General features: G+C 39.1%; 1 protein-coding gene across 10 annotated transcripts in view; it reads right to left on the bottom strand.

Moving 5' to 3' along the window:
• The window catches only part of LOC145248365 (CTD small phosphatase-like protein), a 574,218-nt gene that overhangs the window by 139,266 nt on the left and 420,907 nt on the right, over positions 1 to 14,045 (bottom strand). Inside the window, exon 1 of one of the 10 annotated variants that reach the window (XM_080110294.1) lies at positions 4,952 to 5,059. The exons of 8 other annotated variants lie outside the window; for them this stretch is intronic. In XM_080110294.1, the coding sequence (XP_079966420.1) occupies positions 4,952 to 4,994 (43 nt within the window). In that variant the 5' untranslated portion in view covers positions 4,995 to 5,059. Of the gene's footprint in view, positions 1 to 4,951; positions 5,060 to 14,045 lie in introns of those variants that run through there. One more of the 10 variants, XM_080110298.1, reaches the window with a different exon arrangement.

Raw genomic sequence — 14,045 nt, 5'->3', positions numbered from 1 at the left:
ATAGCAACTAGTGTGATAGAGAGAAAAGAGGAGGAGAAAGATAGGAGAGAAGGGCGGGCAACTGGAGAGTAAGAAAGAAAAAAGGCAATGGGAGAGAGAAAAAAGGGTATCAAGAGAGAAGGAAAGAGACAAAGAAGGGTATCGAGACAGAGAGACAAAATGGTATCTGGAGAGAGAGAGAGAGAAAAAAGGGTACCGGGGGAGAGAGAGAGAGAGAGAGAGAGAGAGAGAATACGGCGACAGAAGAGAGAGAGAGAGAGAGAGAGAGAGAGAGAGAGAGAGAGAGAGAGAGAGAGAGAGAGAGAGAGAGAAAAGGGGCGACAGGAGAGAGAGAGAGAGAGAAAAGGGGCGACAGGAGAGAGAGAGAGAGAGAAAAGGGGCGACAGGAGAGAGAGAGAGAGAGAAAAGGGGCGACAGGAGAGAGAGAGAGAGAAAAGGGGCGACAGGAGAGAGAGAGAGAGAGAGAGAGAGAGAAAAGGAGCGACGATAGAGAGAGAGAGAGAGAGAAAGAGAAAAAAGGGGCGACAGGAGAGAGAGAGAGAGAAAAGGGGCGACAGGAGAGAGAGAGAGAGAAAAGGGGCGACAGGAGAGAGAGAGAGAGAAAAGGGGCGACAGGAGAGAGAGAGAGAGAGAAAAGGGGCGACAGGAGAGAGAGAGAGAGAGAAAAGGGGCGACAGGAGAGAGAGAGAGAGAGAGAGAAAAGGGGCGACAGGAGAGAGAGAGAGAGAGAAAAGGGGCGACAGGAGAGAGAGAGAGAGAGAAAAGGGGCGACAGGAGAGAAAGAGAGAGAAAAGGGGCGACAGGAGAGAAAGAGAGAGAAAAGGGGCGACAGGAGAAAGAGAGAGAGAAAAGGGGCGACAGGAGAAAGAGAGAGAGAAAAGGGGCGACAGGAGAAAGAGAGAGAGAAAAGGGGCGACAGGAGAAAGAGAGAGAGAAAAGGGGCGACAGGAGAAAGAGAGAGAGAAAAGGGGCGACAGGAGAAAGAGAGAGAGAAAAGGGGCGACAGGAGAAAGAGAGAGAGAAAAGGGGCGACAGGAGAAAGAGAGAGAGAAAAGGGGCGACAGGAGAAAGAGAGAGAGAAAAGGGGCGACAGGAGAAAGAGAGAGAGAAAAGGGGCGACAGGAGAAAGAGAGAGAGAAAAGGGGCGACAGGAGAAAGAGAGAGAGAAAAGGGGCGACAGGAGAAAGAGAGAGAGAAAAGGGGCGACAGGAGAAAGAGAGAGAGAAAAGGGGCGACAGGAGAAAGAGAGAGAGAAAAGGGGCGACAGGAGAAAGAGAGAGAGAAAAGGGGCGACAGGAGAAAGAGAGAGAGAAAAGGGGCGACAGGAGAAAGAGAGAGAGAAAAGGGGCGACAGGAGAAAGAGAGAGAGAAAAGGGGCAACAGGAGAAAGAGAGAGAGAAAAGGGGCAACAGGAGAAAGAGAGAGAAAAGGGCAACAGGAGAAAGAGAGAGAAAAGGGCAACAGGAGAAAGAGAGAGAAAAGAGTAACAGGAGAAAGAGAGAGAAAAGAGTAACAGGAGTGAGGAAGAAGGGCAACAGGAGTGAGGAATAAGGGCAACAGGTGTGAGGAAGAAGGGCAACAGGTGTGAGGAAGAAGGGCAACAGGAGTGAGGAAGAAGGGCAACAGGAGTGAGGAAGAAGGGCAATGTTAGAAGAGAGACAGAGAGGACTGTAACGAAAGAAAGCCAACGAGAGAAGAGAAAGAAAAGGGCAATGAGAGAAGAGAGAGAAAAGGGCAATGAACAAAGCTTCTTTCTTAGAACTGCACGCCTGTGGAACTCTGTTCCGTCTGCCTGCTTCCCTCCGGACGACAACTTGGATGTCTTCAAGTCTAATGTTAACAAATTCCTAATGAACCGCCCCCTTAAGTAAACACTTCATCAAATCTCCTCACTAACGTAATGTACTTGCAATAACCCTTATCCCTGAGTGGCTTCCGGGCCTTGATAAGTGGTGATCTCTGTGTAAAAAAAAAGAATTGATAGTATAAATAATGTGACAAAGGGAAGAAACATGTACAGACATAAGAGAAAGGGGTTACATAATTTTATTAATATAGGTGTGTGTGTGTGTGTGCGTGTTTATGGGTGCATATATGTGTGTGGTTGATTGTAAACAAGAACGTGCCTGCGTGTCTCACTTAAAATCCAGGAAGGAGAGAAGGAAATACTTGAGAGCAATTAGAAATATTTTTCATGCAATCCACCATCATCTTGGTCGTCATCAACAAATAACTCACCCCCAACATTTTCAAAGACGGAAACACTTGTTCAAGTTGGTAACACTTAGGCCAGTATGGCACCTTACATTGTTAGGTCATTTTAAATTCCAAAAGTGATAGAAATCTTCATTCCAATCTATGACCTGTGTTTGTATAGCTCACTCTGGTAACAGCTCTAGTCATCATAGTTATTACTAGCTATTACATAGTTTCACTACTATTAGCATTATTATTTCCACAACTAAAACTTATCACAATTCTATGCCAAAACTATAAATTTTGCATGTGAACATTTGTAAATTTGTTTTGTAATGTGCATATTGTATGAACACCCTGTTAACAATAGAGTAATTGTTACTAAGCTCCTAAACTAGGGTCTTACTACTGTATGCAATACTGTGCCATACTCCTGACAATCTGAGAGTCCGGGAGTAGTTGATACGGTTGGGAAATACATTAGACAGAAAAAAAGGTTGAGAAAAATTGATTTCACAATATTAGGATAGAAGCAAACATCTGGTTCATGGGTGTTTGAAGCAGTTTAGTGTCATGTCGAGGATAAATTCCATTTAACTTTTATGTGGGATTATGGAAGGTAGAACTATTCCGGGTCAGAGTGGTCCTAGGAGTACTAGTAATTAAGCAGAGATTCCACACCCTTTAAAGTTCTCAAATTAAAGCTTAATCTCCAAATGAATTTTACCTCTTGTTTGGCAAGCAGAGCAGCACTTATATCTTGTCACCTGGTTTGTTTCCACAGCCTGAGACCAGGTTTCCAGTCCCACCACACATATGCATTATCATCTTTTGTCAATACAATCCTTTACAAAAGCAGAAAACAAAATTCACTATGGCATGTGGGTCAAACCTCTGCAAATTTATCACTGTGCGGCCATTAAAATAAAGTTCTGCTTCATCCTCGATGATCGCCTTGCCAATAGCTTCCAGATTGATAAAATTTGACAAAGATACAAGTGGTAATAGACATGAAAAACTAGTAGAATCTTGATTGACAAAATAACTAATGAGTCACTACTTACTGAGGCCAGTAATCACGTGATAATAAGGGTTAAAGAGATAGATAGATTGTCAGTCTAAATAATAAATGTTATGAGAGGATTGAATTTATGAATGGCAGGAACAAAGTTTTATGAACTATGAGGATATTTTATGACAAGTGTTTGTCGACACTGGATTTGAACATGAATCTGCAGTGAAATAGTCCTATGGTAATGTTTTCCATAGTCCATAAATTCCTAAAAGAATTTCGTTTGATGAATTAGATAGTCATAAAACTACAGGAAAGTGGGTACTTCTGCACTTTAGTACCCATTTTTTCACGAGTCTCACTCGGCAACATCCGGCGGATGGAAACCGCCAGATTATAACAAGCGAACGGAAGTCAATAAAAAAACGAAGAAAAAAGAAATAAAACAAACCTACAATAATTACACAAATTTTGCTGTTCTATTTATTTATTTTTTGAGGGGGGGGGGAGTAATAAAAGCTTTGTTTCTTTGAATTAGTGAATAAATATATTTTTTGTTTTGTTTGTGTATGGAAAGTTATTTTGGTATTGTATTCATTAAATTAATGAAAAAGTATTTACACATTTTTTTGATTTGCGGGTATATAAATGTTTCGTTAAATAATTTTTCCAAGGCTATTTCCTTAAGGATAGTATTTTCTACCTGTGGAAGTAAAGCAGCCAATGATGGCAAAATAGGCTGAGATAGGTTGTTAGAGAATGTAGGAGGAAGTTCCTGAACCGGGTAGCTTTCTGCTATATGCTTTATGAAAGAGACAAAAAGATCCTTTCCAAATTTTTGTCTCCATATAAATTCACTAAAATAACTGTCAAGCAAATGGCGGTTGGTTCCACATTACTTTATTTCATTGTTTCGCCTCCTTCCACATCCTCTCCATATAATTTGTGGTAGCCCTTGTCGTTGAGTCCACAAAATTATGGCTGTGGTTATGGCTGTTTTAAACTTTTTCCTTTCCTTTTTTTTCTTCCAATTTTTACTGTCTGCTCGCTCGCGTCTCTTTTTGCTCACTCGGTATAATCCGGTGGTTTCGGTTGTTTGTCAGACATTGCCGAGTAAAACTCATGGAAAAACGAACACTAAAGTGCAGACGTACTGGAAAGTGTTCAATGTCAAATTAACTATTTAATACACAAATTAATTATCCTCCTCTCCCCAGACAGCTCTCATTTATCATAAAGACGTCATTTCAGTCTCAAGAAAAAATTAATACCTATTGTTAACGTAACTTGCATGGCATGTCTATATTGAAGCAAGGGTTCTCAAACCGGCAATGTTTCTGAACCGGCAATGCTTTATTCCAATAACAACGAGGCGTTCAGGATGACAGAAAACAAGACAGGAAACAATACCAGAAAGAAAGATTAGTGTTATTTTAGAGTTTTCCTTCTCCTAGATTAGTTGCTCAACCAAAGCTTAGAAGTTTTGGTCTACCTTACTATTTAATCCATAGCTGGAGGTGGGATATATGGATTTGTACCCCTAACAAAACTAACTTGGCATGCAGAGTTCTTATCTGTAACCATAATCCACACTAGTCCTTTTCAATATATCAATAAAAAATAATAAAATGTACTTAACTTAAACACTTTACTTCCATGGTATCATCAATCATTAGAAATGCTTGACTGGCATCAATTGAAATAAATATGTCCAAAAAGTTTGTGAAATTAGACAATCCCTACCTTTAGAGAATTCTTGCATGTATTCAATAAGAACACCAAACATTTTGTTTGGATACCACAGGAAAACAGAGGTTAAAACATGTGCATAGAAAACAAATAGGACACTTTGTTTTGTTTGCTTTTCAGTGAATAAAGAAAGCGTATATGTATCGAAATTTTATCAGGTAGGGGTGTGTTTAGGATTGGGTGAGGGCAGATTTGTTTTTATGGAGATAAGTTCTCAAAGGTTATTAGGAACAAATAATTTTAGATTGAAAAACTCACATTTTGTTTTTGTTGACGTTTTACAAAAAATGACAGGTACAAGTCAAAACAAGTTTGTTTACAATTTGACTGGGCTCTGTTGATAGGATAGATAGAAGAGATATTTGCCCGACACCCTCTGGAAAGAAAATAGGTGAGTTGTGAGAGGGTGGGTCATAGATAAGTAGTGCACTAATAAAAACATATGAGATTTAAAACTAAACCGAAATATTGAAGAAACCGAAGTTCATTACCAGAGGTTTTTGTGGCCTGTACACGTGAGAAAAAAGTATGAGGTCAGTACTCAATCGTCCTGATCAAAATCCTGTTCTAGTTTTCTGGTGTATATCTAACCCGTGGATTGAAAGAGGTATAGTTCTATTCAGTACTAAGGACATCATCTCAGGCAGCATATCCTTCTTCAAGAGGTTACGGACAGATCCAATCACAGCCAATTTTGCATCTGGTCTGTGTACAGACACACAAATGATCAATCACTCTTTCTCTAAATGCTCACAGATTAAGAATAGAGAATTGTTGACCACAATTAACAAAGTACAAAGATCTACTCGCTGGCACAGTCAAAAACGCTTAGGCAAAAAAAAATCTCTTTTCTACTTGGGTTTTTTGTAAATTTCTCCTTTCCTCTCTATAAGTAAAGTAATATTATATAAATTTTGGGTCACGTGACAACCTCCCTCACTCCAATAGAAGAAAGGTTTGAAAATCAGTTTGGGCAAAATCATTGAAGAGGCAAAACGTCAAATCTCTAGTAGCACAATAAAATCAGTCAGTGCCAAAAAGGTACATTTTCCCATTTTTATCTTTCCATTTTAAGTTAAATCTAAAAACACTTTTTACAGGAAGATTTATATTTCAGTTTTTCTGCAAAACGTTTACTGCCTTTTCACCTTCCAAAATATATTTCATATGTACCATTTCAAAGCATTTAATAGTATAAACAAACCGAAAAGTGGTCAAGAAACAACTATGTAATAAATAAAGGTTACTAAAGATAAGTTATCTTTTACCTACCTGGATACGTTTTTATTGTTTTAACTTATTTTAAAGCATCTATTAAGTTGGAAACATAAGTACTGCCAAGTTGCTAAGTTAAAACAAGATGGCAGACAGGAGGCGGTCATCTTTAGAGTTCCAATAATTGCTCAAAACTCGAATAATAAGCAAAATACTGATAGAAATATATAAGAAATAAATACTAATGAAAATCTGCACAATAAATGTCACAGTTACATTTACTGGGTGGATTTCTATCAGTATTTATTTGTTATAAATTTGTTTCTTGACCATTTATTCAGTTTTTGTCTATACTAATTAAATGCCCCCATTTCACTATCAAAAAATTTTACCCCATTTAAAATTAGGCATCCTAATCATAGGTCATCATCCTAATCATAGGTATGCTTTGCATACATATTTACATATGAAACTCCAGAAGTTTGTGCATTTTCATGGTGTCAGCTCTGCTTCAGATTTGAATAAATAAAATAAATCTCTATTAGGATCTATAATGCTACTTAGAATAAAAAAGCATTTGAGTAACTTTTGAAGGCAAATTGTTAGTTTGGAAACTCGGTCTACATACACTATTTGCACAGATCTCCTATCCGCGTGCATTTGCTTTCTGCATTATATCTTTAACTTGCATTTGTTTGGGTTTTTTTTTTTGATGAAAAGTAAAATTTTATGCATTAAAAATCTTCTCTATTTGAATCTCTGCCACAATCTCTTTGTGCTGCAGATTACGCTAGGATTCGTAACAAATCACTTTTTTCCAATCTATCAGCAACAGTAATCTTAATATTAATTATAGTTTTCTCACTCTCCTTTGTTTTCATTACACTCAAAATATCACATTAAAATATTAAAAATTTGTGCAACCCAAAAGTTTAAAAAAAAAAAAAAAAAAAAAACAGTTCCTGGCTTTAAATAACCCCATAGAGGTTGATGGGCCGCTAAGCAAACAATCAATCTTATAACTGGCAGCACATTCATACTACCAATTTAACTCTGCAAACAAACCATTCTGTACTTTCATGTTGTTGATGTTGTAACAGTTTTTGATGAATATGTGTGAGATTGCCATAACCTGGTGAAAAGTAATTTACACTAAGGTGTTCTTGGTATGCCAAGCAATCTGGAAAAAGAAATCCTTACACAATTCTAGTTTTCTTAAAAAAAGCAAACCTGTATATGAAAATATAAACCTAACCTAACCTGATTCAATGAGTGATAAAAAAAACTAAAAAAAACTATCATCATCTAACAAATAATTCAAAGAACTTGCTTGAAAAAAAAAAAAAAAAAAAAAAAAAAAATTTTTAAATCTATTCTAATTCAATGATTTGGCATTAAATGGCTGACAATGCCATAAAACACAACCAAACCAACCACTCAATATTACATCCCAATTCTCATGTTGAGACACCCTAGTGTAATGATTGATATAAAGTTTTATTGAAAAATTTTTATTATAAAGAATGCACTGAACACACCTTAATACTTTTACTATTCAGGAAAAGATATTTGGTTCATGCTTAACCTAAGTTCACTATTTAACATTAGATACGATCAGATGTGAACCCAACACGATTTCTTGTTCTATCATAGCAGCATTTTTTTTTTTTTTTTTTTATTCAATTTTCACCCCAAACAAGGCACAGTGCCACTTTGAAGCAGGGGGCTACTATTAAGGAATTAATTAGCAGGGTCATTATGAAGGGAAAAGAGTAGAAAGATGTTTGTTAACATTACACTTGAACTTCTGCATATCATTGCAGTTGGGAAAGCAGAATCCCGGAAGGGAGTTCCAAAGAGCCGCAGTTCTGGGGAAGAAACTATTGGAGTAAAAGGCTTTCTTGCACCTAGGGATCTCTACTGGGGGTAGTTACGTCGGGGAGGTACAAGTGTTTGCAGTTCGTCAGAGCATTCACCATTAAAGTATTTGTAGAACAGGCAGAGGGATGCAACATCTCGTCGATGGGACAGAGGTTGAAGCCTAGATGACAGTTCAGGACCTATCAGGTTGGCAACTCTTTTTTGAACCCTGTCCAGGAGCGAGAGACAAGCAGCAGATGCACCAGCCCAGATGTGACAACAGTACTCCATACATGGGCGAATGGTTGCCTTATAGAGGTATAGGATACTGGCAGGCGTAAGTAGTTTTCTAGCACGGTAGAGGGAGCCAACCTTCCTTGCAGCAGCCTTGGCAATGCTCTCAATGTATCTATTCCAGTTCATATTCCCTGTAAACGTTAGGCTGAGGAGTTTAAAAGAAGTACTTTCAGGCAATGTGTTCTTGGCCATTGCTATTGGTGGTAGAGAAGGTTTCTTGTAGTTATTGAAGGAAACAAGCTTAGTCTTAGCAGCATTGAATGTGACCAACCATTTTTGTCCCCATTCCACTACGGATTGGAGGTCATCCTCTAGTGTTTCTGCCATTACCTTGGATATGTGTTCATTTGTTTTCCTCTCATATCTGTTATAGAGAGTGGTGTCATCGGCAAATATACCCATCTCCGAAACAATATTATCAGGTAGGTCGTTTATGAATATCAGGAATAATAGAGGTCCAAGGATAGACCCCTGAGGTACTCCCGCATTTATGTCATATTGTTTAGATGTACGTCCGTCGAGGACAACTTTGATTTTTCTATTACTTAAGAAGGATTTAATTACATTATGAATTCTTCCAGTGATTCCATATGATCTAATTTTCCTTAGAAGACCATCGTGCCATACCCTGTCAAAAGCCTTAGATATATCAAGGGCCACCGCTCTACCCTCCCCTGTTTTATCCAATGAACGGTATATACGTTCAGAAACTACAGTTAAGATATCTGCTGTTGAACGGGCTTGCCTGAATCCATATTGTTTGTCAGTCAGGAGTTTAGCAGCTGTTAGGTGCTGGACTAGGGCTTGATTAACTAAGGACTCGAATATTTTGGCGAAAAGCGGGAGGAGGCTAATGGGGCGATAATTTAGTGGGTCAGTTCTTTCACCAGAATTCTTGAAGACTGGTACCACAGAGGCGGTTTTCCAGCAGTCGGGAAAACAAGATTCGTTAAGGCATTTATTGTAAAGTTTGGACAGAACTGGAGCAACCACAGCAGAGCATTTTTTTTAATAGCACAGCCGGGATGAGATCTGGTCCACATGCTTTTGAGGTGTCTAGGTTTTTTATAATAGCATGTACCTGAGAAGGGGTGATTTTCAAATCGTCAAGTGTGGCGTCTGTTCGCAGAGGAAAATCAGGGAGTGAGTGGTGTACTGAGTTCAGTGTAGAGTTTGAGGCAAACCGACTGGCAAGCAGATTAGCCTTGTCAGTTGCCGTGCAAGCAACCTCATGATTGTTTGTTAGTGGGGGAATAATTGACCGTCCATTATTAACTACGCTGTTGTAGATTTTCCAAAAATCCCGGGTTCCTAATTTCTGTGCTTCGATGCGTTTTCTGGTGGTTTCAGAGTAATCTGTCTTAGCTGTCTCTATCACTCTCTTACAATTATTTCTAGCTTCTATAAACTTCTGTTTATTTGAGCTGGACTTATGTCGGTTTAATCTGCGGAATGCATGCTGCCTTTGACAAATGGCAGCTGCACAAGCAGAAGTAAACCATTGGGGAGAGTGGGGCTTGCTATAGTATTTCCGTGCGGGAACATGTGCTTCAATAGCAGTTTTGAACCATTCAGTTGTCTCATTTGCACACTGTTCCGCTGGAAGAGTAAAGATATTTTGCCATGGGGCATCTCTGATGAGCTCCCTGATGGCTTCCCAATCAGCCTTTTTGTAATACCTCGTTGTTTTGAGTAGTGGGTCTTCAGTTTTAGGGCGAGAATTTAGGCTGATTTCTACCATTATCACAGCGTGATCAGCATTCCCGAGTGGGCTGTGGGCATTTGTTGTACAGTCACTGGGAACCGTTGTCAGAAAGAGATCTAGAAGTGAGGCATGTTGATCTTGCTGGTCTGGGAAACGTGTCGGAAATGTAACCTACTGAGATAGGGAATGAGATATAGAGAAGCTATGTGTTGCGCTACCAGCTACGTCTGTGTGATTTGAGAATCCTAGCCAGTTACTGTGGTGGACATTGAAGTCACCAAATACATGTATTTGTGCGCTAGTATCGAGGGAGAGTGCTATATCTATGCTGTCTGAGACTTTGTTTATTAGGGTACAGTCTTGGTTTGAGGGAGAGCGGTAGAGAAAATACAAGTAGCTAATATTGTGTTGCATATTTAGTCTGAAGCACATAAAGGCCTGGCCCTCTGATTCTAGTTTTATTTCTCTAGTTAGGGGGAGGGTGTTTCGAATATAGACTCCAAGTCCATGCATATGTCTGTCCGAGTCCTTACAGTAGAGTGGGAGATAACCAGGCATGTTAAAGTGGTTAGAGGGAATGGAGGAGTGAAGGTTAGTTTCACTTAATGCTAAGATATCCGGGGTGTTTACAAGGAGAAATGACTCAACATCATCTAAGTTCTAAGCCCGCGGATATTAGTAAATGCAAGCCTCAAGGGAGGAGGCAGGTTGGTTTTCTTTGAGTTTGGTCCTGGTTTAAACGTAACTTTAGTTCGATCAAGCCATCCTACGCCCACCTTTTGAGAGAAAGTCTGGACAGAAGCGAACAAACTGCACACATCATAGAATGTTAACTATTAATCAATTTGTTGTCTTGTGTGCAATTAGTTCACATAGCAAATTTCCCAGTATATAAGTAAAAATGTAGGCTTTGAATAAGAGAAAAAAATGTTTTACAAATGTCATCTATTAATCAGCATGATTAATATGAACAAAATTAAAACATTTTAATAACCATTTAATATTTCCACATGAAATATGTCCCCATCTCCATCCATAACCATTTAGTAAACTAGATTCTTTGGAATGTGTCTTTTTATAAAATAATTGCTTGTTGTTAAGCATAAACACTGGATCAATTTAAGTTAAATTAGTTATTTTCTCAATAAACATGATGTCCAACTACTGTTTGAACATAACTGAAATTGTTTACAACGTTAACATTCCAGGGAAACAAAATACAAACTTTTTACTGTAACTATGTGCACTAATTGACTTGCAGTATGTCAAAGAAACAAGCATAGTGCAGAGTGAAAAAAAATTTTTTAAAATGGATAAATATAGTGAAATTCTCTTCAATTTCAACTTAACTTGTTTATTTTGATAGGATTTAGAGGTAAACAAAATTGAGTTTTTCTTATAAATATAGAATCTTTATCTTGTACCAGCGGCATAATCATGTTAACACACCGGTTCCCGTCAGATCACCGAAGTTAAGCAACATTGAACCTGGTCATTACTAAAGTGGGTGACCAATTTGGGAAGTTAAGGTGGACGTCAATACCTACCTGCAAATAAGTTGCAAAAACCTAACATCGTCATCTCCCCTAATGGGGATATACATGCGACTGGAGACCGCTTGTGAATTTCATACTCTCATGAAACTTCCTCCTCCGGAGGAAGTCGGTTAAACCCTGAATAGGGTTGGTGCTGACTGTACATACACACAACAGCGGCTAGGGATTTTTTCAATCCCCAAAATCAACAAAGATTAGACCATTCTTGTAATGATCCGGTCCCTGTTGATTTTGTAGTAATTAAATTCTGTGCAGTTCTAGGTTCACCTTCCCAAGCCCTGCCTTTTCTCTTTGAGAAAGAGTTAGTTTATTGCTAATCGCCTGAGGCGCCCTTACTGAGAATACCAACAGGACTGTCCATGCACTTTTGTAGGTCAGAGTACTCGCTCCTCAGGAACACTGACTTCTCAGTCCCACTTTCAGACCCTGGTGTCGGAGTTCTTGCAGTAGGAAAGAACTAAATAAATGGTTTCATTTCTTAAAAGATTTTAAGTTAGTTTACTATTTTCAATAACACTTGATGTATTTTTGAAATGCAAAACTCAAGCTTGATCTCTAATTTGCTATGAATCATCAAGAGTCAATGCGTTGAAATAAATCTTACACAATATTGCATTTTCATGTCAGTTTTGCTTGTATTATTAAAAGGTAATGAGTTTTCTTAATATTTACGTTAGTTTGATTTAATTATTGCTACCATTAAAAATTAGTTTCATTTGCCACAAGATGATATTAAGTTCGTAAGGAATTTTCACTTGTTCGAAGTTTTTTTTTTTATTACATTTTCACCCCAAACAAGGCAAATTGCCACTTTGGTGTAAGGAGCTACTATCAGGGGCAAAAACTACTGGGGTACTATGTTGGGATTTGGGCAGCAAGATATCGGTTCATGATACACTTGAACTTCTGCATGTCAGTACAGTTGGGGAAGCAAGGTCCTGGAATGGAATTCCAGAGTCTAGCAGTTCTGGGGAAGAAACTACTGGAGTAGAAAGATCTCTACTGTGTGGGGGTGGGATTTAGCTGCCTGTCGGGTTTGTCGAGGGTGTCTACGTCGTGGGGGCACAAATGTCTGCAGTTCGTCAGAGCATTCACCATTAAAATACTTGTAGAACAGGAAGAGGGATGTAACATTTCATCGATGGGACAGAGGCTGAAGTTGCCAGTTCAGGGCCGATCAGATTGGCGACTCTCTTTTGAACCTTGTCTAGGAGTGAGAGACTAGTAGCAGATGCACCAGCCCAAATGTGACAGCAATACTCCATACATGGGCGAATGGTGGCCTTATAGAGGTACAGGATACTTTTGGGTGTTAGTAGTTTTCTAGCACAGTAGAGAGAGCCTACCTTCTTCGCAGCGGCCCTGGCAATGCTTTCAATGTAATTGCTCCAACTCGTGTTTCCTGTGAACATTAGGCCAAGCAGTTTGAAAGATGTACTCTCAGATAAAGAGTCACTGGCCATTGCTATTGGTGGCAGAGAAGGTTTCTTGTAATTATTGAATGAAACCAGTTTAGTCTTGGCAGCATTGAATGTGACCATCCATTTTTGTCCCCATTCCACTACAGATTGGAGGTCATCCTCTAGTGTTTCTGCCATTTCTTTAGAAATGTGTTCATTTGTTTTCCTGTCATACCTGTAATAGAGTGTGGTGTCATCAGCATATATACCCATCTCAGAGGCAATTTTGTCGGGGAGGTCATTAATGAATATTAGGAACAATAGAGGTCCAAATATAGACCCCTGACGCACTCCCGCATTTATATCATATTGTTTAGATGTACGGCCGTCGAGGACAACTTGGATTTTTCTCTTATCTAAAAAGGATTTAATTATGTTAAGTATTCTATCAGTGATACTGTATGATCTAATTTTCCTGAGGAGACCCTCATGCCATACCCTGTCAAAAGCCTTAGATATATCTAGAGCTATCGCTCTGCCCTCCCCCGCTTCGTCCAGTGAATGGTATATACGTTACAGTGAGGATGTCTGCTGTGGAACGGGCTTGTCTAAATCCATATTGTTTGTCAGTCAGAAGTTTAGCATCTGTAAGGTGATGAACTAGAGCATGGTTAATTATGGTCTCAAATATTTTAGCAAAAGTGGAAGGAGGCTAATGGGGCAATAATTTGATGGGTCAGTTCTCTTGCCAGAATTCTTGAATATTGGTATCACAGAAGCAGTTTTCCAGCAGCCCGGAAAGCAAGATTCATTAAGACATTTGTTGTAAAGTTTGGAGAGAACTGGAGCTACTTCGGCTGAGCACTTTAATAGCACAGCTGGGATGAGATCAGGTCCACATGCTTTTGAAGTGTCAAGGTTTTTTATGATAGCATGCACCTGAGCAGGGGTAATTTTTAGATCGTCTAGCGTGGCGTCTGTCCGCAAAGGAAAGTCAGGCAGGGGATGGTTGGAAGGGTCCAGTGTGGAGTTTGAGGCAAACCGACTGGCAAGCA

This window comes from Euprymna scolopes, chromosome 26 (genome assembly GCF_053919585.1).
Source record: "Euprymna scolopes isolate OS-2025 chromosome 26, ASM5391958v1, whole genome shotgun sequence".
NCBI lineage: Eukaryota > Metazoa > Mollusca > Cephalopoda > Sepiida > Sepiolidae > Euprymna > Euprymna scolopes.
This window is presented reverse-complemented; position numbering and strand designations above follow the sequence as displayed.